General features: G+C 44.4%; 1 protein-coding gene across 1 annotated transcript in view; it reads right to left on the bottom strand.

The window, feature by feature from the left end:
• The window catches only part of SPATA16 (spermatogenesis associated 16), a 1,361,355-nt gene that overhangs the window by 397,803 nt on the left and 937,356 nt on the right, over nucleotides 1–26,196 (bottom strand). The window contains exons 7-8 of the mRNA XM_069618722.1: nucleotides 12,331–12,477; nucleotides 4,022–4,134 (exon numbers count right to left, since the gene is read on the bottom strand). Coding sequence (XP_069474823.1) covers nucleotides 4,022–4,134; nucleotides 12,331–12,477 — 260 coding nt within the window. The remainder of the gene's footprint in view (nucleotides 1–4,021; nucleotides 4,135–12,330; nucleotides 12,478–26,196) is intronic.

Below are 26,196 nucleotides of genomic sequence, written 5' to 3'. Positions count from 1 at the left end.
GTTGGATACATTATGGGGTAGAAATTCAGGATTTAGCTTTTAAGAGCTGATTATTACCAATTTCACCTGCTTAAGTAGGGGTCTGCAACCTTTGGCTTTATAGATGTTTTAGACTACACCTCCGATCATCATCCCTAACCAGCATAGGCAATAGCCAGATACATGGGAATTGTACTCAGAAACATCTGGAGCACCAAAGGTTGCAGACTCCTGCTCTAAAGACACCCACACCATTGCCCAGCTCCATTAATTAGGCCAATCCCCTTACACAGTTACTTTGCACTTCTTTAAAACCTCTACAAACTCTCCTTTCAAAGATACATGCATTTCTGGTGGCCTTCTCCAGAAAGTACTTGTTTCTTTAAATCATTGAATAACTGACTGACAAAAAAGCATCGGGAGCACAGGATGAAATCTGAACTGAGGATGTTTTGCTTCTTTTCATAAGAGAATGAGAAATGTAGGCTTATAGACTGAGGTAGGGGGTCATTATCAGGGTATAATAACCAGCACCCAAGTTATGATATGCTTTACATTTGTTGGAGTTATTGGTGTCAGGACTCCCTCTCTCCTGCGCACCACCTTTTTGTTTGTTTCTGAATCTGCCTGCAGCCTAAATCTGGTTTGTCAGGGGACCAACTCCAAGGTTCCCGATTTGTTTGAAGATTTGTGGGGTTGACAAATCCGTGGATCAGTTAGGCGCTGGTTGGATGTGTTAGTCCATAGGGTCGCAGTTGTGCGAGTTGATTATATTAATGATCAAGTCAAGTGTTTGTCATTACAAGAGTTATTTATTTCTTGGTTAGTTGGCACCAAAGAGAACATCATTGTAGTAATGAATGACATTTTTTTGACATGGTGAATAGCAACACAGCCAACGCTCGTTTCAACCTAAGTCTTTTTCAAGGCCAATTGAGTTAGGGGGTGAGCTCCGGAGAGTTATGGACTGATCCTCCCAGGTATGGGCGCCAGAGGGGAATAAATTGCTGTATAAGTGCTGCTTATCCTCTAATTGCGCTTGTGGGTGTAAGTCATTGCTTCGTCTACCTGCGTTCAAAGTATTTGATCTGCAAATGTACTAGTGATAAATAACTGTCTGTGCACTCTTGGCGAGCAATACACAGCCTCATTTCCTAGGTATAGCTAACAAGGGATCTGTATCTGAACATACCCTCTCCTAGTTCCAGGGACTTACTATAAATGCCAAAAAATGATGAATGGAAATGCTAGATCGAGTTGTCCAGCACCAGGCTTCGCGGGCAGGATTCCTGTCATGTTTTCAGGATATCCCTCATTAATATTCATAAGTAAAAATGTGCTGTCATTTGGAATCATATAAACAAATTAATCTCATGAATATTAATGAGGGGCATCTTGAAAATCTGACATGATTCCGGCCCTCGAGGCCTGGGGTTGGACAATCCTGGTTCCTCTTAACAACTATTATATACTCTATGTAGCATTCCACTTGAGTCACATTGTAGCTCATCTGTACCATAAAAGGGGACGACCCATATGCAAAACAGTTTTCACCTGCCCCTCAAGCAGAGTAACCCAAGTCAAACTAATAGTACATGTTTGTATATCACTTAACCACCAGTTGTCCCTATCATTTTTATGAATCAAAAGGTTCAATATCCATATTTTAAGTTTCAACTCTACAATGACAACCATTAGAAAGAATGATAAGGGAGACCAATGCAGCCAGAATAAGAATCAATGTTCAATTTGATATTACAAGTTAGTTTTCACATGACAAAGAGAGAGTTTGGATTATTCATGCAACTGGCTATTAGTTATTGAAACTATAAAGAAACTACACAGGGCACGTTTCTAGCATACTTTCCCCCAAACATCTTGTTTTCTGAACGTATTTCATTCAAACCACCTAATATCCCTTGTGTGCTTCAAGAAAAGGCAATATAACATTCCTAATATCTACATACTAACTCTGTAAAGTTCTGCGTGTAAGGCCTCATTGCGAGTATGGCGGTGTTGCATAAAGTAATGGTAATTTCGCTACTGCCACTTTTCAGGCAAATTACTGCAAGACCATTGCGTACGTTATGGCCATAAGGTGGATGATTTAGCTCCAGCAAAAAGTCAGAGGTAAATTTAGCTTACTTCCGAAAACCATTGAATTTACTGTGCGGAATTACTGCTTGCAGTAAATCTGGTAAAAATCACCATGGGTCCAAAAGATTACAAAAATGGAGATTATCACCACCGTACCACGGGTCCCATGGCATATCCACAGGCCGAGTGGCAGTAATGGTAATCAAATTTAGTGGCAATTCAGTAGACTGTACACCAAATTACAGCTAAACTCGTGATGAGACCTTCTGTACACTTCTTGATCATGGCAATAAGGTCTCAATTTTGTCATTATGTTATGAAAAATATTAAACCCATAAGCAATGTTGAACATATGAAATGATTGGTATGTTTTGGATGCAGAGTAGGTGCCGGTCAAAAGATGCTGATCAAAAGATAAAAATTCACTTTAAAGAGTTATACAGTATCAGCAGACAATAATTGTGATCCAATAACATTCACGCGTTTTAGAAAAGACAAATTTCTGTCTCATTTTCCTCAGACACTCTTCCTTCAACTCTGTGCAATTTTGATTTCATTTCCTGAATGAAGGAGGGTCATGGAGCATGAAATCTGCTCCACCTGTTTTCCCGGCTCCATTTCGGGAAAACCAGAGCCTCCCCAACCACATTTAATTTCGATGAGGACGGAGAGGCTTGAATCCCTGTAGGCGTGATACTCGCGTTTTAACGTAAACCACATTCGTAATTGATAGGGGTTCATGCTAGCCATCATTCATGTACATGGCAACCAGTGTTACCACTTCTTTGATGGCTTAGGTGTAAAAGAGACCGGGAACCCAGGACCGCCTGCATTCCCATGCCTTTTCTACACCCAGAAAAGATTAAAATCCGCACAGAAGGGGCCACAGACACACAGGTGTTAACGGCCACTGCTCCTTCAGTGGCATTTTCATCCCACTTAAAATGAGGGGGTGAATATTTAGAACCGAGAAACTGAAGAGATATCCAGAGAGCAAAACACTATTACTTACAAAAGTATCAAATTATTTTATTTATCATGATACAAAAATTTGAACAAGTCAATTAATGGCATTCTACTTTGTAGAGCATCAATAAATCACGTAACACACCAGCATAGATGAAACAATAACTGTGACTAAAATACATCCATCTCAACAAACATTCATAGTGCAGCATCCAAACCATACATCATACATAGTGACAGTCAACCAACCAACAATGGCTAAAAAGATAACTAAATTAATTAACATTATTTTCCAATTGGGAGTGGGACAAACATTCATCACATCCCATTTGATTATTTTAATGTTTACAAATATATTAAACAAACAGCAATAGAATTCATTAAAAACAATCTATCACAAGGGCGGATCTGTGAGGAGAAGTGTTATGTAGATCACATCCCTAAAAGAATGAACTCAACCGGTTTCGACGTAGAGTGTGTAGTAAACAACGTCTTCATCAGGAGATACAAAGCGATGAAGACGTTGTTTACTACACACTCACAGATCCGCCCTTGTGATAGATTGTGATTTATTGATGCTCTACAAAGTAGAATGCCATTAATTGACTTGTTCAAATTTTTGTATCATGATAAATAAAATAATTTGATACTTTTGTAAGTAATAGTGTTTTGCTCTCTGGATATCTCTTCAGTTTCTCGTTTTACGATAATACTCTGGTCCAGAGGATAGAGTTTTCCTGCATCTTTCCGCTTTTGCGTGAATATTTAGAACCAGCATCAACTTTACCAAAACACAAAGATATAAAAAGCAAACCAGCACTGAGCAACCTTGAGCAATCAAAAGGCTTTTTGGGATCACCCGCTCTGCCGTTACCTCGGGCCGCCCCTTGGACTGGATCTCCATATTGGTGCTCATTCACATACTGTACCTCTCATGTCAGATCTCTTCAGCACACAGGTAATACATGAAAATACCCACAGGCAGCTTGGTGCATCTAAGAAAATCCAAGACAGGCAGGATCCTTTTCCCAAAGCTCTCCAGATGTTTCTCTGTCTCTTCCTTGCTGAATGGACCGAAAGGTATTTTGTGTTCTATACAGAATAAATAAAAACAAGTCTGATGTCAAAATCAGGACCAGACAAGGCGCTCTAACTCCCCCCTGTTAGGCAGAATCTCATTCAGTACCCTTTGGGAACACTACACACAATTAAGACAAGTGTAAGTACAATTTCACCTTTGGTACAATGTACAAAAAAAATCTATACCTTTGACTGAGACATTGGGAACACAAATAACTCACACCATCTGCATGTAACAAATTAGAACGTAAAGTGTCGTATACAACCATATGATAATTTTCCATCTTTTTTGTTGTTGTTGATCTAGTACCAAGTGTATGACTGGAATACATTGATACTTGTAGCTCTCCCTGATTTCTTTTAATTTTCTTTTTTCTTTTTTTTATTTCTGTTTTTTTAAAGATTTATAACAGTACAAAGACAAGCATGTCATCAGTCAAGAAGTGGTCAAATCCAAACATAAACGGAGCCTTAAAATCCAACATTTCATGCTGATTCCTAACCATGCTCACATATTCTGTTCCGACAGTGGGGTAGGGAGAACAGACAAAATGATAAATGAGTTTGAGGACAAGGGGTACGAAGGAAAGAAAAGAAAGAAGAAGGAGAAGACAGATTAGCGAAGAGAAGAGAAAAAGAAATGTCACCACATTCCCACATCATCATCCATCTGAGTTAATCTTAGCTACCTCCTGTGTATGTGTTAGGCAGAATCACATGCAGTACCCTTTGGTAACACTACACACAATTAAGACTACAACAAGTGTAAGTACAATTTCACCTTTGGTACAAGCCTGTACTACACAGTAATGTGGTAGCAGTGGCTGAGCAGCCAGACGTATCTCAAGAGTAAAGTGAGCAGTACAAGAGGTTACACAAAGGGGCAGCAATCACAGTCGTTCAAACATACACTTACTCAAGGTTTCTTGGTAAAAGGATATACATTTATTTACACAGTCAGTTGGAAAACATTCCACTAGTAAGAGCAGCTCAATATCACAATCTAATATACTACAATACACAACCAATCAGTTTCTGAACAAGTTCAGCTCCCCTGAAGTGGGAGCAAAATGGCACTTCAGATACTTTAAAACGGGGTAAAAAGACAAGGTTAAGAAGAATTAAAGCACAAATACTAGGGCAAATAGTTCCACTACAACCAGCAATTCAATTCAATAGGCCTGGGCCAAAGCCAATGGTTCAGAGTCTTGGCTAGGATAGTAAATGGTTAAGTCTTTGCCACGGTTTTTAGAAGTAGTTGGTCAGATGAAAAGTTATATGTCAGTTTAGGGAAGGACAAGCCTTCAACGTTGGGAATGTTTCACTAACATTCCCAATGAAGAAGAGCTGTAGCTGAGGCAGTTGTTCCTGGCAGTTCCTGCAGATCTCATTGTTCCTGAGCTTCAGTCAAGGGGACAAGAAGGAGGACATCGGAAGGTTCCTTCACTACCCAGGGAAGAGGCCACAAGCTTGGCAAAACGTCAGTTTAAGGTGTGAGTGACTTAAAGACCACAAACTGGTATCCTTCTCACCGGCTATCTGGTTTTCAACAGCACTCTGAAGAAAATTCGACCAGTATAGAGGCGGTGTCCAGGTGACTTGCGAGTTGGTTGTTCCACCAAACTCAAAGGAAGAAGTTAACCTTGGAGGGCTTCTCTGTTGATGGAGTTTCAGGCAATTCAGACCTGCAGCAGGGCTTCACCGGTTGTCCACCCCCCACCTTTGCCTCCAATGGGGAAACATTTCATGAGTTAGTGTCAAAATGCTATTTCCCTCCAACGTCCTGGAGGTGTCGAAGACAGCCACCTACGGTAGCCTTATTTGATCACCTACACTATTAATAATGCATTTAATTTGCACTGATAAGCAGATAACATCAATGCAGCAGTGCAGCAGGACGACTCAACTTATTTACCAGGAACGTGTGAAATATCCACTCAGGAAGCATGGGGTTTTGTCAAAATGTAACCCAATTGCGTTCCTGGGGTGAAAACGAGCTTCGTGCGTGTAAGTGCTCCCATTTGAATCACTGCTGTCGTTGCCAACCCAGGTAGACGTGGCTGTAGGCCCACTTCCTGTAGGGAAAAGCTCATTTGGACTAGTTTCGAGTTTGTGGATATATCGCGAGCACCTGCAGAGTGTGACCTAGAAGGAGCAGACTTTTAAATGCCGATGATGCGGGGGCAGGGGAGGGGATGCACACTGGAGGGCGGGTGAGAGACATGAAACAGAAGATGCAGTTTTACATAAATGCCACTGGTATTTATTCAGTAGTTCAAACAAATGAGGTTGCTGTCTGTCTAAAATAATAAAAATGTTGTTATAATACGGTATCAAATAAATAAAAACACATGTTTAAGAACTATTACAAGAAGATTGATCAACTGTTAAGAAAGCTGTCATTGTATGCAGGCCTGTCTAAGTTGAGATCTGTTGATATGTGCATCAAATGCGTACATTTCATAGCGTTGCAGTACACAACCCTATTGTTAAAGTCACATGACTTTTTACATAGGAAACTGAGAACACGTTTTTCTCTGAAATCTTTGATGCCGTCCAAGCCATTTCTCAATATCTGGCAAAAAGTTATCTCTCCACATCTAATGACACATGCTGACATTCGGTAAGCTTACAGGGACAATGTCATGGCAAAAAATAATACTTTAAAACATCGTTTTTGAATTGGGGTTTTCCATAAACCAAATATGCATCCTGAAAAAAAAACACTTTCGGGATACATACTTTTAAATTGTCTACTTCTATTTTTCAGAGTTTTGTCAAACACACAAAGCACTTAACTGGAAATGGGGCACACTGTAAAAATTTCGAAAATCGGGTCGAGATGGTTAAACTCCCACACATGTATCTACAGTGTGGACCTTAACAGTAGATGCACAGTGCAAAGGAATACGTGTGCTTGTGGATTGCATGCATGCATTACAAACACACAGGACCACTACCTAACACCTAGGTCCATGGCACGCAACTCTCCACTTAACCCGAGACTGGGTGAGCTTCTCCCCCTCACTCCCCTCCTGCCACCCACGTGTTTCCATCCCTGGCTGCTTGAATATCCCTTGCTGCCAGACGGCACCCCCCACCCACTCCTCCATTGTGAGTTCCCTGCTCCCTTGCCTCTCTGCTTCCCTCACCGTGTCCTTCCCCCTATGATTTGTAAAGGGCTGCTTGCTTCCTGAAGCTAGTTCCTCGCTCAATAAATACTCTAATAATAATAATAATAATAATAATACCAAGAATGTGCTTGGAAATTTTGAATATACAAAATACGCTTGGCATGCATGTACACACAATATACAGAGACATTAAGCAAGCCCCCCCCACACAACACACTCACACGCACACACACACACACACCAACATGATTGAACATGTGTGCCAATATAGAATATGTTCAAAATACAAACAAACACAATGCTCACATACAATATTTTTTTATTGAAGTAAGCACAAACAATACAGTCCATGATCGCAAAGCATTGCACGGAGAATGCCCAAAGTACCTGAACAACAAATGGCCTTCCTACAACTCCCTCTTGCAAGTAAGACCTTCAATACTCAACCTGATCGCCTTCCGCACCTTTCAGCTCATCTCTAGCTGTGCCCCCTCTAAACTTGGAATTTCTATATGGAATCACTCGCCAGACAATCTAAGTGCCTCTTCCAAACACCTCGACCCCAGAAAACACTTAAAAACATACTTATTTACTAATGCCTTGTATGTCTTAATTTATATCTCACATCTCCTTTCTGAGCACCTCGAAGACCCCAAAGAGGTATGTTTGGCACTATATGAAACCCCAAACAAATATGCAAGTAGTTTATTTGAGAGCCAAGTGCTCCAGTGATTTGCTTAATATAACGTAATGCCATTCAGGTACACTAATATACTTTGTGGCTATTTAAACAATCAGAGATGCATGTTTCCACCTTGCTTGTATGCACCTGGTAAGGTGACTAGGGAAGGTGTATTCTCCTCTAGTCATTTTCAATGTCATGGGGGCTCTGGTGGTTGAGTGTCAATATCGCGTCTCAGTAAGTGTAGTCTTACTATAGGCTGAGTCTTTGAAGGCTATCAGGTGTGTGTCAGTTGCCTTTTTCTACAGTGTTAAGCGCGCTCTTCAGAACCTACTCTGGTACGGGGTTATAAGAAGCCAACCCAAAATTGAAACCAGTTTGATACACTAAAGTCTTTTGACCAAACTCTCAATGGTGGAGTGGCTGTGAAGTTAGGCTTTTATTCAGGAGGATCTAATCTTGGCGTGAAGTGCAGTTAAAGGAAGCAAAGCCTGTTAGGGAACTGAGGCCCACAGAGGTAAGTGCAAGAATATTCTGTTTGTTAGACACAAGCAAGATTAAACATCAATACACTAATGGTAAGTCAAATCACCGTAACACATATATGTAACCACAGTTTGGTAACACCAAAATGGGTTACATACCAGTTCACAATGCGACACAGTTAGTCGTAGGAATATACACTGCAAATAGAAATAGCTAGCTAAAGTGGGAGGACAGGTTAAGAACAGTGCTACAAATCCCCAAACGGCTAGTATACCTAAAAACATGGGAGCAGTGCTTAGGAGGTCTATTCCTACCCCTTTCAGAGTTTAATCTGTTACAATCAGGTGATCATAATATGTAGGTTTCTGTAATAAGTCAGTGTGGAAAGGTCTGAATGTGTACTGCAGGTATCGAGGGAGTAGATTACCAGTCCCAATGCTCTAAGTGACGGAGGAAAGGACTACAGATCTAGGCTCCACTGTCTTTGGCCGGTTAATTTTCTTCAGACAACAAAAGTCAATGGGCACAGAAGCGAACAGAGTTATAAGGTATCTTGATCTACCTGACTCTGACTATTAATACCATAGACAACCAGGGCCAGGGAGTCGGTTGCGACAACTTGACTTATTGTAAGCTTAGCTGCAGCAGGTTCACAGGCTGTGGGTTTGAGTCTTCCTGCAACAGTTAGGTCAGTCTACAGCAGAAACCCCCAGACATGGTGAAGACAGTTCTAATTTAGTTTGGTCATTGCAGTAGGACCTCTCAGTAACTGCAGATGGAAACAGATGTTAGTGTGATCCAGGGCATGGTTGGTAGGCCCCCAGAGGCAGCACAGTCAGATGTCACATTCCAGCAGGCCCTTAGCCATGACGAGAGACAGCAGCATCAGGTTAGTGAGCTCCCGGGAGAACTCTAGGATATCAACACAGTTTTAATTCATATGGCAGAAAAGAGAAATTGGTATATACATGTCCGGGCTTGTCCCTTCGGGCTTTGCTCCCTTTGGGTCTCATATTGAATGCCCATCAGTATGCCAATAGTATTAACTATTTCAAGTGAATTTGGCTGTAGTGCACCTAAATGCTTTGAATTTGCTGCTGGTCACGTCTTGCTGGCACGAGGCTGTTTGCCGCTTTTGGAATGGCAAATGTTTGTGATGCGTTTTTCTAAATTATTGATCCTTTATGAGGTCGTCTGTAGCATTGAAGTCTAATGACTTCCTCATAGTGGCCCCAGGTTGTAGGTTCTCGCACATAATTTACATCAGTTTAGAGTTTTGGTTACCAGACAAGGATGAAGCTATATTTTCAGTAGCCCTCTTGACTACTGCGCCATAACCCATAAACAGAATATGCACAGAGTCAGGCTCGGACTGGGTTATAAGGCAATGGGCCCATGGCAAAAATGCAAAATGCTGGTTTGGGACAGTTTGATGAGTTATTTCACTCTGCGGCTAATAGTTTTGACCAGGGTTGCTGAATAAATATTCTTTAAAATGTACAATTTGCATCACATTTGATCAAAACCCTTCCCCTTGGGTACTATTCAAACAGCGTCAGAAAAGGAATGAATTCCCATTGGCAACTGTGGGCCACTTTTTCGTTGGTGCCCGAGACAATTGTATGCCCCAGTCTGACCCTGCAGAGAGTCAGTTGACTTTGGCTCATAAGAAGTAATTCCATTAGGTGGGTGGGCTGATCTATTTGCTCAGGTGCCTAGATATACTTTGCCTACTGGATTAGCTTGGCCATCCTTCTTGGAGATACATAAACTGAATCCCTTTGAAGCACTCGTAATATTTTCTAACTTTAATAGTTGTGTCTAATCCCGGTAAGAGATCCAAATTGTTGAAATAGTTCACATATATTTTATTGTATTCAATAAATACTCAAGGAATTGTTTCAAATTTGTATATACTTTCCAGTAGGTTCGTTAAATAGGGCAGCGTGGCTATTATAAAAGCCAGTGCTGTTAGAATACCAATGCTGCCCATTGTTGTACGTACTCAGTGTGTCACGTGATGGCCCTCTGTATGCCATACACCCCGGGAGCTGCTGGCTAATTGAGCCCCAATCGATAGTGCAAGTCCCGTAGTCGCCAAAGCAAATGCCATGGACGCGGACAGGGGCTTTGAGCACTTACACCCTGACATGAAGGGCCGGTGACAAAGGTATCCATTGGTAGGAGAAACTCTGTACCTGCCATGAGTGCATCATCACTGTAGGAGCTGGGAAGCAGCCCTGAAGAGGATCCGTGTGGCGCTAAGGGCTGGGGACAAGAGACAGTAACAAAGGCAGCCATAAGCAGCAGAAGCAGTGAGGGAAAACTCTGTCCTTCCCTTCAAGTTCAAGTGTGTCATCACACCTGGAGCCGGGAGGCAGCCCTAGAGAGGATGGGCACGTGCAAAGGTGCAAAGAGTGTATGACAAGGTCAGTCATCTGCAGCAGAAACAGCCACAGCGAGAGTCATCTTTGCCCCTCCCTTTGAGTGCATCATAATGGCAGGAGCTGAGATCCAACCAGGAAGAGGACTAGCGTGGCATGAGGAGCCGGTGCAATAGTCCAGTAAAAAGTGCAGTCATTGGAAGTAGAAGCAGTGAGGAGGCACTCTGTTCTTCCCTTTGAGTGTGTCATCACACTGGGAGCCAGCCCTTAAGAAGATTGAAATGGCGCAAAGTACCAGCATGAAAACCAGGGACAAGGTCTGAGGGGTCAGAAATGTGAGGGTCTTGTTTAAGGCTTTAACCGTCATCGATTGACTCGAGCCACCAAGCACCAGAGACATACCTGATGCTGATCAGTTATGGACATTTCTGAACCACAATTGGCACATCTCTTGAATCACATTTTTGGGGTCAATAAAGACATTTCTACAATATCACAGTGCATAGCAAAGAATAAACGCCAAAGGGGGTAAACCATTTCGAGCAAGCTGTGCGGAAAAACAGAACTGAGGCAACTGGCGCAGTGCATGCCATTTATACCTACGCCGACATCATACTCGAGACGGACAGAGACCGCTGAGGAACACAAAGTCGGCAACGTCGATGTACAGCACCCTCTGCTGTGAAAACTTTCCAAGCTGCAAGAAGGATATTGGAGTATATCTAAGATGAGGAATACGTGGGAGGACACAATCCATTTGAAGAAGATATTTTAGCTTTTGTTCATTATCTGTGGAGGTGTTATCACAATAGTGACTTCATTTGAAAACCTTAATGTCTCTGGAGTAGGGAAATCCAGATGTAGTCCTTAGAATCTCTTTGCTTAGAGGGTGAGTTTCGCCTCAGGAGCACTTCACTGAGGATGCACAAGGAGGCAGAAACTCCTGTACATGGTGGCTCTTAGTACTCTATCTCAAATTAGCGGCCCTTATATTTAAGGATGGGTATTGCCTCTTTGGGCAGGTTCAGACTGATATGCAAGAGGATATTCCATATCAGGTCTTTAAGCCGCTTACAACATGCCAGCACTCTGATGGGTGGATGAATATCAGCAATGGAAATGCCTTACAGGAAGAAACATCACCTGTGTGCGAGAGGCGAATAAGGTGGCGGCACAGAAATGAGGGGCCACTGGGAAGCAGGGCCAATGGCCAAGTAAGTCTAGATATTGCCATGGGGATGAGACTTTGGGGGCGGGAGGAGTACAGATGGGATTGTGGGAAAAAAAGAAGATAGCAAAAAAGGAGGTGACTCAGGGGACATATGTTTCAGGAGAACGGGGATTTGGGTGCGCCCCACAAAACAAAGAGAGTAAAGTGAGAGGTGTTTCAGTGGGAGGGAACATTGACAACTCTACACAGTTTGCAAACATGGGACAGAATATTATAAGTATCAGTAGGAAGTCGTTCATTTTCGGGGACCCCTCTATGCTAATCTTGTTATAGTTGATCAGAATACTATACCTATGAATGTGGGCTGCTTCCGGTTTGAAATCTTTTCTAAGAAATTCCCGTCTTCCTTAGTCTTGAAACCCAAAGTCAGCAGGTATTGTTGGGAAGTTGAGGATGACCAGTCAGTTGTTTGTGGCAGAATGTGAAGCACCTGAGGATCTGAAAAATAACAAGCTGTTTAGCAGAGTCTTGTGGACAGGATACTTTATCTGCTATTAGAATCAAATGTTACTGATTTTTAATCCTAGTTCTCCATCATTAGTATTTTATTCATAACTCATAAACGCTAAATTCTAACTCTAAATATAATCTCCTGGCTGCAGGCTCTCTAAGGTATTGATGCATAGATGTTATTGAATATTAGCACACGGAAGTCTTTAATGACCTCCTTTCAGCCAGTTAGAATGTCAAGAGTGCAGTACTCGTATTGACTCCATTTTGAATATTCTGACTTCAAAAGCAGACAGGGAAACAACAATGCAACTTCCAGGTATGTTTTTTCGTTTAACAAAACACTCTATCTCTGGGAAGATTTTTTTCCCTACTGCAACATTCAATTTACTGCAACAAAGAGAAAGGTAAAACATGTGACAATGCGCCCACTTTCTTATAGAGAAACCTTGTATTGTTACAGTACACCTAATGCATGTCCCTGTTAAATCCTTTCCAGTCAACCAAATGTAATGTAAAAATGCTTAACTTTTGAAGACACCCTTGCTTTTAAAATATTATAATATAAAAACACATTTGATTTATTGAAACGGTTTGAATATTTCTTTTACCGACTATTAAAACGTTTTTTTCTTTACAAATACAACCCAGAAACGTATGTTGCTATTACCAGTATGTGGTAATAACCTCACAGACCTCGGGAGGGGGGGTCATTTTCTCATGAGATAATGACCTTTGCCCAATTTATGGCCCTCGGCTTCAACCCAAGCCATAGCGTCTGGGCGGGTCATTCTCCCGCGATAATGACTGCACCCTCAGTTTATAAGGCCATATTATTGTGTATCCTATGATTCAAAACATAGCCTGTTCTCATAAGCTAATCAGATATCTCGAAATAACATGAAATGACAACTGACCTGACTGTAGTTTGGCTGTGAGATTGAGAAACACCATTTGCTTTACACGTGAACTGCATCTAAGCCTCTTTTTAATGACAACAGTTGAGGGGTGGGCGGTGGTTTTATTTTCGTGGACACAATAGAAGCTCAAAATATATGCTTAGTGGTCCTGTAAATGAAATCTCAAAATGTACAAAAAAAATCTATACCTTTGATTGAGACATTGGGAACACAAATAACTCACACCATCTGCATGTAACAAATTAGAACGTAAAGTGTCGTATACAACCATATGATAATTTTCCATCTTTTTTGTTGTTGTTGATCTAGTACCAAGTGTATGACTGGAATACATTGATACTTGTAGCTCTCCCTGATTTCTTTTAATTTTCTTTTTTCTTTTTTTTATTTCTGTTTTTTTAAAGATTTATAACAGTACAAATACAAGCATGTCATCAGTCAAGACGTGGTCAAATCCAAACATAAACAGAGCCTTAAAATCCAACATTTCATGCTGATTCCTAACCGTGCTCACATATTCTGTTCCGACAGTGGGGTAGGGAGAACAGACAAAATGATAAATGAGTTTGAGGACAAGGGGTACGAAGGAAAGAAAAGAAAGAAGAAGGAGAAGACAGATTAGCGAAGAGAAGAGAAAAAGAAATGTCACCACATTCCCACATCATCATCCATCTGAGTTAATCTTAGCTACCTCCTGTGTATGTGTTAGGCAGAATCACATGCAGTACCCTTTGGCGACACTACACACAATTAAGACTACAAGTGTAAGTACAATTTCACCTTTGGTACAAGCCTGTACTACACAGTAATGTGGTAGCAGTGGCTGAGCAGCCAGACTGATCTCAAGAGTAAAGTGAGCAGTACAAGAGGTTACACAAAGGGGCTGCAATCACAGTGGTTCAAACAAACACTTCCTCAGGTTTCTTGGTAAAAGAAAATACATTTATTTACACAGTCAGTTGGAAAACATTCCACTAGTAAGAGCAGCTCAATATCACAATCTAATATACTACAATACACAACCAATTAATTTCTGAACAAGTTCAGCTCCCATGGGAGCAAAATTGCACTTCATTTACTTTAAAAAGGGGTAAAAAGACAAGGTTAAAAGAATTAAAGCATAAATATTTTCAGAGGTAGGGCAAATAGTTTCAGATCATTACAACCAGCAATTCAATAGGCCTGGGCCAAAGTCAATGGTTCAGAGTCTTGGGTAGGATAGAACAGTTCTCGTAGTAAATGGTTAAGTCTTTGCCACAGTTTTTAGAAGGAGTTGGTCAGATGAAAAGTTATATGTCGGTTTAGGGAAGGACAAGCCTTCAAAGATGGGAAAGTTTCACAAACTTTCACCGCGGCAGAAAGGATTTCTTGACCGCACTTGCACAGTATCTTTTAACTGAAGAGGAGCTGTAGCTGAGGCAGTTGTTCATGGCAGTTCCTACAGATCTCGCTTTCCTGAGCTTCAGTCATGGGGACAAGAAGGAGGATGTCAGGAGGTTCCTGCACTGCCCGGGGAAGAGGCCACAAGCTTGCCAAAATGTAGGTTTAAGGTTGGAGTGCCTTAAAGAACACAAACTGGTATCCTTCTCATTGGCTATCCGGTTTTCAACAGCACTCTGAATAAAATTCGACAAGTATAGAGACGGTGTCCAGGTGACTTGCGAGTTGGTTGTTCCCACCAAACTCAAGGGGAGAAGTTAACCTTGAAGGGCTTCTCTGTCAATGGAGTTTCAGGCAATTCGGACATGCAGCAGGGCTTCACCGGTCCATTCCAGGAGCTCGAATGAGGGATATTGGCCGGGCAGCCTAAGTTATCAGCCCGAGCAAAGCGATGGTTAATAAAGAGTGCTCCGGCCATTATCCCCCATTGCCTGTTGCCAAAGCGGTAACCCGGGGTGCTGAAAAAAAAAGGATTTTCCTTTTTAAAACGTCAGTGAACGGTGTGGTGACTGTGGTGACTGGGGTGAGTGGGAATATAATCGATTTTGTATGATTAATTTTTAATCCTGAAATCCCCCCCAATTTAATTACCGCTCTCATGATTGGATTAAGATTTTCTATGGGATCACGTACAAATAACGCCACATCATATGCGTATAACGATATAATCAACCTGTGTGGGCCGATGGTAAGACCCCTGTGGAGTTGCTTGGTTTGAAGGTTCGGCGCTAGCGGTTCTGATCCCACCAATATTGTAGCCTGGGGGTCATTATATAGTAGGGAGACGAGTTTGATGAAGCGGGACCCCAGCCCCATCTGTGTAAGTACGGCAAATAGGAAGGGCCATTCCACAGAGTCGAAGGCCTTCTCGGCATCGAGCAGTACTACTATAGCCTGGCTGGGGGGTCGAGGGCCTCGATAATGTCAAAAAGCCTCCTGATGCCAAACGTCGTGCAGCGTCCGGGCACGAATCCAGCCTGATCTGCGATCACAAGGCCCGGCATCAGTGGCAATAGCTTGATTGTGAGTATTTTGGCCAGCATTTTATTGTCAAGATTTAGTAGAGAAATGGGTCTATATGATGCACACTCCTCTGGGGGTTTACCTGCCTTGTGTAAGAGGATAATGTTGGCCTCGTGGGACGACCGTGGGAGGAACCTTTTTCTAGTGCTTCGTGGTATACCTCTGCAAGTAAGGGGGCAAGGATTTCAGCAAAGGCCTTGTAAAATTCCCCGGTTAGACCATCGGGCTTAGGGGCTTTGGTGTTTGGAAGGGTTTTAATGGCTTCCACGATTTCCTCTGGAGTGATGGTTTCATTAAGGGGTTCGTGTAGTTCTCCTTCCACCCAGTAGAGTTCAGTGTCTTTGAGGTAATTGTTTAAGGCGTCGGTGTTTGAGTTATATTTAGATGTGTATAGGTCAGGATAGAAGGTTTGGAATTCTTCGGCTATTTCGTCATCTGCATGCACAAACATGCCATGTTTGGAGTGTATTCTCTCGACCACCCTCGGCTTCTGGTCAGCTCTGATCAATCTTGCAAGGATGGCTGCGGGTCTCTGGTCCTCGCGGTATTGACGAATTTGATTGTTACGGTCTAGGAATTTCAGCTCGCATTCTGCCGCGGTCCTGAACGTTTGTAGCTCCTCCTTGAGTGCTGTTTGGGTGCGTGGGTCATCCTCAGTGGAGAGTTAAGTTCAAGTTGTTTCAATCATTCTTCACTGGCGGTGAGTTCCTGCTGGATCAGCTTGATGATTCCATTTCTTTGACAAGGCAGACCCCTCTAACGAAACACTTCATAGTTTCCCAGATTGTGCCAGCAGACGTAACTGTGCCCAGGTTTATGTCTAGGAAGGTTGAGATTTCATCTCGGAGTTCGGATGAGAACACTTGATCTTGTAAGGCTCTGGGTTTAAAGTGCCACTGTAGTAGGCGGGACTTAGAAGTAGCGGGATTGCATGTGAGAGTTACTGGTGAGTGATCGGAGAAGGTTTTGGGCAGGATTTGACATTGTTCCCAGCGGAGTGGGCCACTGGTGGATGCCAGCAGGTAGTCCAATCTGGAGTTGGAGTTGTGGACTGCCGAATGGAATGTGTAGTCGCGCTGGTCCCAGTTGCTGTGTCTCTAAGTATCTACTAGGTTGTAGGCTCTGCATATTTCTTGTATTTGGAGGCTGGCTTTGGATTGGGGCCATAGGAGTTAACAAAGATGATTTCTTTGCCGGCAATGATCCCTCTCACTAGCTGTGCTCTGCCTTTGGTGTCTTTCTCAGTGCTAATCATCCGAAAGCCTGTCCGACGGTTCATCAGGATTGCCACTCCTCTGGCATATGACGAAAAGGAGGAGAAGTACCTATGGCATCCCCAGTTTCTGGCCCACTGGTGCTCCCTCTCGGGGAGAAGGTGGGTTTCCTGAATCATGGCGACGTCTACTTCGTGCCTCTTTAGGTATTGGAGGATCCTTCTTGTTTTCGAGGGGCGGTTGCCTCCTCTAATGTTCCATGTGGCAACCTTGAATTGTTCGTCCGGTGTGGATGGTTGAGCTGATGTTGTTGTATTCATCCTGCGGGGACACAGGGCTCTGTGAGAGACGTGATTTGCTGATCTCTGGAGATCTCAACAGTATCCAGCAAAGGTGGTCTATTTTGGCATGGTGGCTGGGGGTTGTGGTGGGGTGTGGTGGGCTGGAGGCACTTTCCCAATCCCATTCTCTGGCCTCCTTCCTTACAGGGGTAGCCTGTTTGCTTATGCCCTCGGAAAAGGAACTGCAACAGTGCGTGTCCGTCTCCTACTTTCCCACCCATTAACAGTGAACTGTTTTAAGAACTTTGCTGTGCAAGAGGTTCCAGGGGGCCTCCCAAGTTGTGCAACCTTGGAGCGTTTAACTCCTGTGTATATTTCAGTTAAGTCGATGAGTTTCTTGTATACGAGTTTCGGGTCGTAAACCACCTGCTGTTTAAGGTGGGTTTCTGTGTGCTCTCCCCCGCTGTGTTCGTGCTTGGTTGGTGTTCGGCCCGGGGCATCCTGCTCTATCTAGGAAGGTGTTGGCTTCCTCTGGCGTCTGGAAGAAATGGACTTTCCCTTCATGTTGAATTCTGAGTCGTGCTGGAAAGAGCATGGAGTAAGTGAGTTGATTGTCCTTAAGCCTTTGTCTGACGGAGGTGAAGGAGCTCCGTTGTGCCAGTACTGCCGTGGAGAAATCTGGGTAAAAGTGTATTTTGTCTCCATCATGATGCAGTTCGCCCTTTTCTCTGGCTAGATGAAGAATCTTATCCCGATCTTTGTAATTTAGTAGTCTGGCAATTATTGTCCTAGGGAGTGCTCCTGGGATGGGTTTGGAAGAAGGGATCCTGTGTGCCCTTTCCACTACAAACATGTTAGAAAGGGCTTCACGACCGAAGAGAGTGGTGCACAGCTCCTCAACAAAATATTCAATTTTTAGCTGAAACTGTTGTTCCCTCACCCCGATGATCCTAATGTTATTCCTTCTGGAGCGACCCTCCAAATCTTCGCATTTGGCAATGGCTGCTTTCATTTGGGATTCCAGTTGGTTAACTTTGGCTGCCAGGGTTGACGTGCCGTCATCTAGGTTTGAAACTCGTTGTTCCACCTCATTGAGGCGTTCTGAGTGGGTATCCATTCTGTGTTGAAGGAGATCTACCTTCGATGAGAGACCGTCCATTTTGTTATTGAGGCTTCCTATGCCGACCTTAAGGTCCAATAAAAGGCTCTTGATATCTGTGGAGGAGGTATCCTCATCCATCCAGAGGGTGATGCTGGTCATGGGATCTGAATCCTCATGGAGCCTGGCTTAACCATCGCAGACAACTGTGTCAGCGCAACCTCCAGATAGATTTTCACTAATATCCTCTTTTCTGTCTGCTCTCCAGATCTATGGAATGCCCATCTTATCTCTACTCTTTCTCCTCTCATATCTTCAGCCATTAATGGTGGCACCAGATGGGAAGTACTCTTGGCAGGCTTCTCATCATCCAGGTGTATCATTAACGTCTATCACAATGACACTATCATGGCTCAGGGTCCTCAACCCAACCTCTTCCTCTTTGACCGGCACTTGCCATCCCTTGTCAACCTCCTTCCCACACCTACTACTCCTTCTTCCTCTCTCTCTGTTCTCTGTTCCCCCTCCTCTGACTGGTGTACCACGTCCCTGTACCCCTCCTCAGAAAAACCTCCAAAGGAAGTAACCTCTTGCATATAGCCATGCTTAATGCTCGCTCTGCTAACAAAAACTCTGCTGACATCTGCCTCCTCCTTCAAGACCTTGACCTCGATATCCTTGCTCTTTTCGAGATATGCCAGCTCAGTCCTTGCTTTTACTTCCCTTCTCCCTGATGGCTATAAGATCATCTTAATGCGGTGCCCTAACCACGCTGGCAATGGGGTTGCCCTGATCTTCTCTGAGTGAGTCCCTTCTTCTCTCATACCCACCCAGCCTTACTCTTCCTTTCAAAAGCCTGGTTTGTAAACTGGCATCTCTCCCACTTCCTCCCTGACCATTGCCTCTATCTACAGGCCATCTCACTCTACCACCCTGTTCCTCTCTCAATTGGCTGATTTCTCCTACTCTCTACTCTCATCCACCTCTAAACTCCTTCTCCTGGGTGACTTCAACATCCATCTTGACTCCTCAATCACAGCATCCACTGTCTTCCGCGACCTCTGCGCCTTCTTCTTCCTCTCCATTCTCCCCTCTGATCCTACCCACTCGACTGGACACACGCTTGATGCCATAATCCACACTGATCTTTTGCTCTCATCCCCACTCCACTCTCAGACCATTCTCTCCTCTCCTCTCACCAGGATCCTCTTTTCCATCTGACTCCACATCCAGGCTCAAGTCTCTGGTGCATCCAACAACATGGCTGAAATCTTCAAAATTTGCAAGGAACTAGCCAAACCTTCCACAGTCTCCACCTCACTTCTTCCCTCCCAGGCCCTCTGCAATGCATTGGCCACACACTTCACTGCAAAAACTCAAGACATCCTGAGCACCCTTGCTTCCCTTTCCCACTCCCCTTCCCTCACCCTCCTGCCACCTATGACACCCCATCTCCCTCTGCCTTTCTCTCCTCCTTCTCTCTCATCACATCCGATGAGGTCACTAAAGTCATCCACTCTATGAAAGTCTCCTCAAAACAGGCCTCCCCCTGTTCCTCCAGAGCTGTTAAGGACATTATAGGCTCTCTTGTCCCTGCACTTGCTGATTTCTGCAATCACTCTTTTGTTGCTGGGTCTTTCCCCTCTTCCCTCAAGCACTCTCTTGTGCGCCCCTTCCTGAAAAAACCCTCTGCAGACCCATCTTGTCTGGCTAACTACCACCCCATCTCTATCACCCCCTTCCTTGGAAAACTCTTGGAGAAGCTGGTCTTCCCCCAACTGATCCAGTATACTGAGTTTGTTGATTGCCTACAGGACCATCAATCTAGATTCCGAGCATCCAGAGGCACGGAAACGGCTCTTCTGAACACCTGTGAAGAACAGCTTGCATCTCTTGATTCTAACCCTCCTGTCGTTCTCTCTCGCCTGTGCATTTGACATGGTCAACCACTCCATTCTCATAAAATGGCTACCCAATACCCTAGGTATCTCAGAGCGAGCACTGGACTGGCTGACCTCCTTCCTGTCATGATGCCTACCTCTAAGGATCCAGGCCGGGCCCAGCAACCCCAGAGGCAGACATCATTTTCCCCAGGGAAGTCTCAGCGGGCCCAAGTCGGGGCCCTTTGGACTCAGTCCTGGCGCCTTAGGCGCCAGGCTCATAGCGGACCCCAGTCCTGGCGCCTTAGGCGCCAGGCTCATAGAAGAGGATATGTGTTTAAGTGCTTGGGTGCACACTTACCTGATGCAGACCTTGCTGCTTCATCCAGGCCCTCTTGAGGCCTGAATGGGACTACTTAACCTGTAGGACTACTTCACCACCCGGGTGTGGTCGGGGAAGATACATACCTGATTGGTGGAAGGATACATACCAGGAACTTCTTCCAAGGCTATTTAAACCCCACCCGAACAGCCACACATGCTTCGCGTTGTTCTGCACCTAGCAGCTGGACGCTCACCGTGTCAGCTCCTGCATCCTGACTTCAGCCACGCCTGCCAGCACCCTGGAACACCTGCAAGGGGAGAAAGGAAGAGAATAGGAGAAGAAAAGCCCTTACCTGCTAAATCTGCATCCCAGAGTCATTTCTCCAACGGCCCTGAAAAGGAAGACATCATTTTAAAGGCATTTCGTTCGATCGCTGCAGCGCTGCATTTTACTCACCTTTGCAAGGCGCTTCCATCTTCAGCAGCGATCTTCCGGATTCAGCTACGCCCCGGCGCCTAGAGGAAAAAAGACAAGAACAAAGGTGAGAGGGAGAAAAGGAATAAGGAAAGCTCAGTTTCCTTTTAAGTCTTACCTGTTGGATTATTCCCACTGCATTTCGGTTCCTGCCGCTTCCTGGCATCTCCGGATCCCGGCCCCTATGGGGAAAAAAGACAAAGACATTGAATGAGCGAATGCAAAGACATTACCTGAGCGTTCATCCAGAACTGTTTCACTTCGGGTCGGCGCCATATCTCCGGCACTCCGAACCCCGGCCCCTAAGGGGAAAAAGACATAAGCATTAGCGCTGGCTGCAATTAGACAACGAACATTATTATTAAGCTTGAACTTTTGAACAGAACTTTTACAGCGCCTTACCTGAACAGTCAAGCTTACCTAAACTCCCATCAATCCTCAATCCAGTGAAGTAACTGGGTTTCAACGCGCCCCTGCATCAGAAGCAGGATGGAGAGCTCATCCTTCCAAACCCTAAGGTGAGGCTTCACGGGGAATCGTGGAGGTGGTATCGTGGAGGGTTCGAAGGGAGTGGGAGGCTTGAGCATTGTTGCACAGTTGGTAATACTCCCTTTTCACGCACAGGAGGGTATCCAACGAGCCAGGGAAGCCAGAATAGAGGGGCCCTTCCTGTCCATCTTCAGAGTTCTGCGCCTTCGACGCCGCGCCTCCGTGGGAACCAGGTGAGCGTTACAGAACGCGAAGCCTTACCACAATTTCCCACCTGGGCGCTATGGAGACTTCCGAGACAGATCAGCTGGCCCATCTTTTAGGGGAATTACGGGCAGAAGTGCACTCAGCCCGCCAGGAGACTAATGCTCTCAGAAGGGAACTAATCCTATCCAAGGAAAGAACTGATGATCTGGCCAAAAGGTTATTGCAGGGCCAGGCAGAGCACACTCCTTTACCTGTTTCCGGAGATATTTCTACAACAATGGGTTCGAATAACCCGGTACAAATCAATCTACCTGGACACATGCCTTTGGCCCCGCCGGAACGTTTTGCGGGAGATCCCAAGAAATATGCCGTTTTTGTGAACCAATGCCGTTTACACTTTTTATGCAGGCCCGGGGCCTTCCCCAACGACCAGACCAAAGTAGCCTTTCTACTATCTTACCTCAGTGGCTGTGCTGCCGATTGGTCTATTCCATTGGTAAATCAGGATGATCCCATTCTCCGGGATTTCCAGGGCTTCCAGGCCAGCATGGAAAGATTGTTCGCTCGACACTCGCAGGGACAGGCCCTTGACAACGAACTGCTATCCTTACGACAAGGTAATCAGGATCTTTTGTCCTATATCGCCACCTTTAATAGACTAGTTGTGGAAACCGGATGGCCTGAAAATAAAAGAATCACATTGTTTCATCGAGGCCTGCGCGGAGAGCTTAAAGATGTTTTAGCTCAGATAGTAGATCCACCCCAGGCCTGCGCAGACTACATAGACTTAGTGGTTCAACTTGATCACAGACTTCAAAATAGAAAAGCAGATCGGCTCAAGTATGAAACCAGAGTACCTATCAAGACCCACGTTAACTCCAAGAGTACTGACGTTTCCGAACCTATGCAAATTGGCAGTGTAAAAGGACCATTAACGCAGAAGGAACGAGAGAGAAGGTGACAAATGCAACTTTGTCTGTATTGCGTAACTTCCGGTCACTTTCTTCAAAGTTGTCCAGTTAAACCACCCAAGAAGGTGGTTGGAGCCACTGATAACGAGTTATTGACACCTGGTTCGGGAAACGACCTAGCCCGACAAGCGTAGGGGTCCGCTTGCCGAGCTTGAAAACAAACTCTTTGACCTCGCATTTTGTCATGCCAATGGTGCTTGTGAACCCAAAACAGCCTCAGCAGTTGCATGCTATAAAAGCATACATAGACAGTGGAGCTATTGGAAATTACATAGACCGTGAATTGGCTTCCAGGATTAAGCTTCCTCTCTGCCCGAAAGTAACCCAAGATGTAATTACTACAGTTGATGGAACCGAAATAGCCTCAGGGCCTGTAACGCATTCCACAGTTGAAATCACTCTGGTGGGTCAGGACGGACATCGGGAAGCAATCGTGTTTGATGTGATCAAGGCCCCACAATTTCAAGTACTTCTTGGAATCCCTTGGTTAGAAACACATAATCCGAGAATAGACTGGCGAGCAAAGAAGATAACTTTTCCTGATTGTGAACCAACCTGTTACCCAAGGAATCCAGCTATGGGTCTAGCCTCTGTAACTTCCACCCCTGTGCAGCTACCATCTGAATACCAAGAATTCCAAGACGTTTTTCAGAAAGAGCAGGCTAACACCTTACCTCCCCATCGATCTTACGATTGCCAAATCGACTTGGTACCCAATGCACAACTACCTTGTAGTAGGATTTATGCTCTTACTGAACCTGAGAACCTGCATTTGTGCCAGTATTTGGATCAATACCTGGCCAATGGTTTCATTCGCCCATCAAAGTGACCAGTCTCTTCCGCTTTGTTCTTCGTACCTAAAAAGGAAGGAGACCTTAGGGCCTGTATTGACTACCGCGCCCTAAATCAGATAACGATTAAGAATCGTTACCCTTTGCCCCTGATACCTGAGCTTATCGACCAAGTAAAAGATGCTCGTGTGTACACCAAGCTAGATCTCCGAGGAGTTTACCACCTGGTACGTATAAAAGAGGGCGACGAGTGGAAGACTGCATTCCGCACCAAATTTGGGCTCTTCGAATATCAAGTAATGCCCTTCGATTTGTGCAACGCACCTGCCGCCTTTCAGTACTTCATGAATGATGTTCTTCGGGAACTTATCGATGTTTGTGTCATCGTTTATATTGACGACATCCTGGTGTATTCCTCCTCAGAATCTGATCACAGAAACCATGTTAGGGCAGTTCTTGAGAAATTGCGCCAGCACAAATTATTTGCCAAATTATTTGCCAAGCTCGAAAAATGCGTTTTTCATACCACAGAAGTGGAGTTTCTCGGATTCATCCTGACACCTCAAGGAATCCGAATGGACTCGCGGAAAGTGGACGCCATTCTCAAATGGCCATCTCCTAGCTCTGTGAAGGGAGTGCAAAGCATGCTTGGCTTTGCCAATTTCTATCGAAGGTTCATCCCGGAATTTTCTCAAACTGTTCAACCCATCACAGCTCTCCTAAAGAAAAATAAACGCTTTGAATGGACTCTTGAGGCTGAACAAGCCTTTCAGGACCTGAAAACCAAATTCACCTCTGCACCTGTATTGAAGCACCCGCGCCCAGATCTCCCTTACATCGTGGAAACCGATGCATCCAGTTCGGCCATGGGAGCTGTCCTGTCGCAATGATACCCAGAAACTAACCAACTACACCCTGTAGCCTTTTGGTCCAGAAAATTCTCTCCACCTGAACTCAATTACGCAATTACCGACAAAGAACTACTGGCTATTAAATCAGCTTTCAAGGCTTGGCGTCACTATCTTCTCGGTGCAAGACACACCATCACCGTAATTACGGACCACAGAAATTTGCAGTATTTAAAGACGGCCAAAGCTCAATCTTCGCGACAACTCCGATGGGCTTTATTCTTTGCGGAATTTGATTTTGTAATTACCTATCGCCCTGGCTGCAAGAATGGTAAGGCAGATGCCTTATCCCGGATAGGCATGGAAGAACCCAATTCGAGTTTAGAACCTGTGCCAATCATACCGGAACAAAGAATTCTGGGCTTGACTTCATTGCAAACCATTGAGGACATCCAAGCTCAAGTAAAACAGCTTTTTGACTCTTCTGCCTTACTAGAATGGAGTCAAAAGGGTCCTCACTACACCGTTAAGGATGATTTACCCTACTTCCAAGAGCGGTTATTTCTGCCAAGTAAAGAATTGCAGGAACTTGTCATTACCCGTCATCATGAATCATTAATGGAAGGACACCCCGGTATCGCGAAAACAGAAGAAAAGATCAAATGCCACTTCTGGTGGCCTTCTTGGAGAAAAGACATAAAGTCATTTGTGTTGTCTTGCGGAATCTGTGCCCAAAATAAGAGTCAAAAGAAAAGGCCAGCCGGCCTACTTCAACCTTTGGACATTCCACCAGCACCTTGGCACACCTTGTCAATGGACTTTATAACTGACCTGCCTCCTTGTGGTGGTTACAACACGATTCTCGTAATAGTGGATCTATTCTCCAAAATGGCCCATTTTATCCCTTTAAAAGGATTGCCGTCAGCTTCCACCTTGGCCAAGGAATTTATGGAAAATATAGTGCGGTTACATGGTTTCCCTTCCATATTAGTCTCAGACCGTGGAAGTCAATTTATCTCCCACTTTTGGAAGAAATGTTGCCAACTAGCACAAATAGACGTGCGGTTATCCACCAGCCACCACCCCCAGACCGATGGACAAACCCAGAGAACCAATCAGACTCTCGAGCAATATCTGCGGTGCATGTTACACCAATCCGAGTTGAATTGGAAGGACATCCTTTGGATTGCAGAATATGCATACAACAATTCAGCGCATTCTGGAACCGGACAGACTCCTTTTTATACCCTGTATGGTCACCATCCTCGGACCTCTGACCTAGATCCACCTCTGACCCTGGAGATGCCTGCAGTAAATCACCTACATTCCACAATAACCCAAGCCTTCAAAGAAGCTACAACCCACTTACAGCAAGCCAAGAAAAAGTATAAAGAAAACGCTGATTTGCACCGAAGTAAAACTCCTCCTTACCAAGTAGGAGATCAGGTATGGCTAGCAACTAAACATCTACCCCTCAAGGGTCAGCGAACTTTTAATCCCAGATTCATTGGGCCTTACCCCATCAAAGCTATTATCAACCCAGTGGCCTTTAAACTCGATTTACCATCCAGCATGCGGATTCATCCCGTTTTTCACGCATCTCTTCTAAAACCAGTACAACCTGGAACCAGACTGTCTGAGCCCCCAGGCCCTGTCCAAATTGATGGAGAATTAGAATTCGAAGTGAAAGACATTTTAGATTCCAAGATAGTTAAGTCGAAACTCTTCTATCTTGTTGATTGGAA

This window comes from Ambystoma mexicanum, chromosome 10 (assembly GCF_040938575.1).
Source record: "Ambystoma mexicanum isolate Mex_15411 chromosome 10, UKY_AmexF1_1, whole genome shotgun sequence".
Lineage (NCBI taxonomy): Eukaryota > Metazoa > Chordata > Amphibia > Caudata > Ambystomatidae > Ambystoma > Ambystoma mexicanum.
This window is presented reverse-complemented; position numbering and strand designations above follow the sequence as displayed.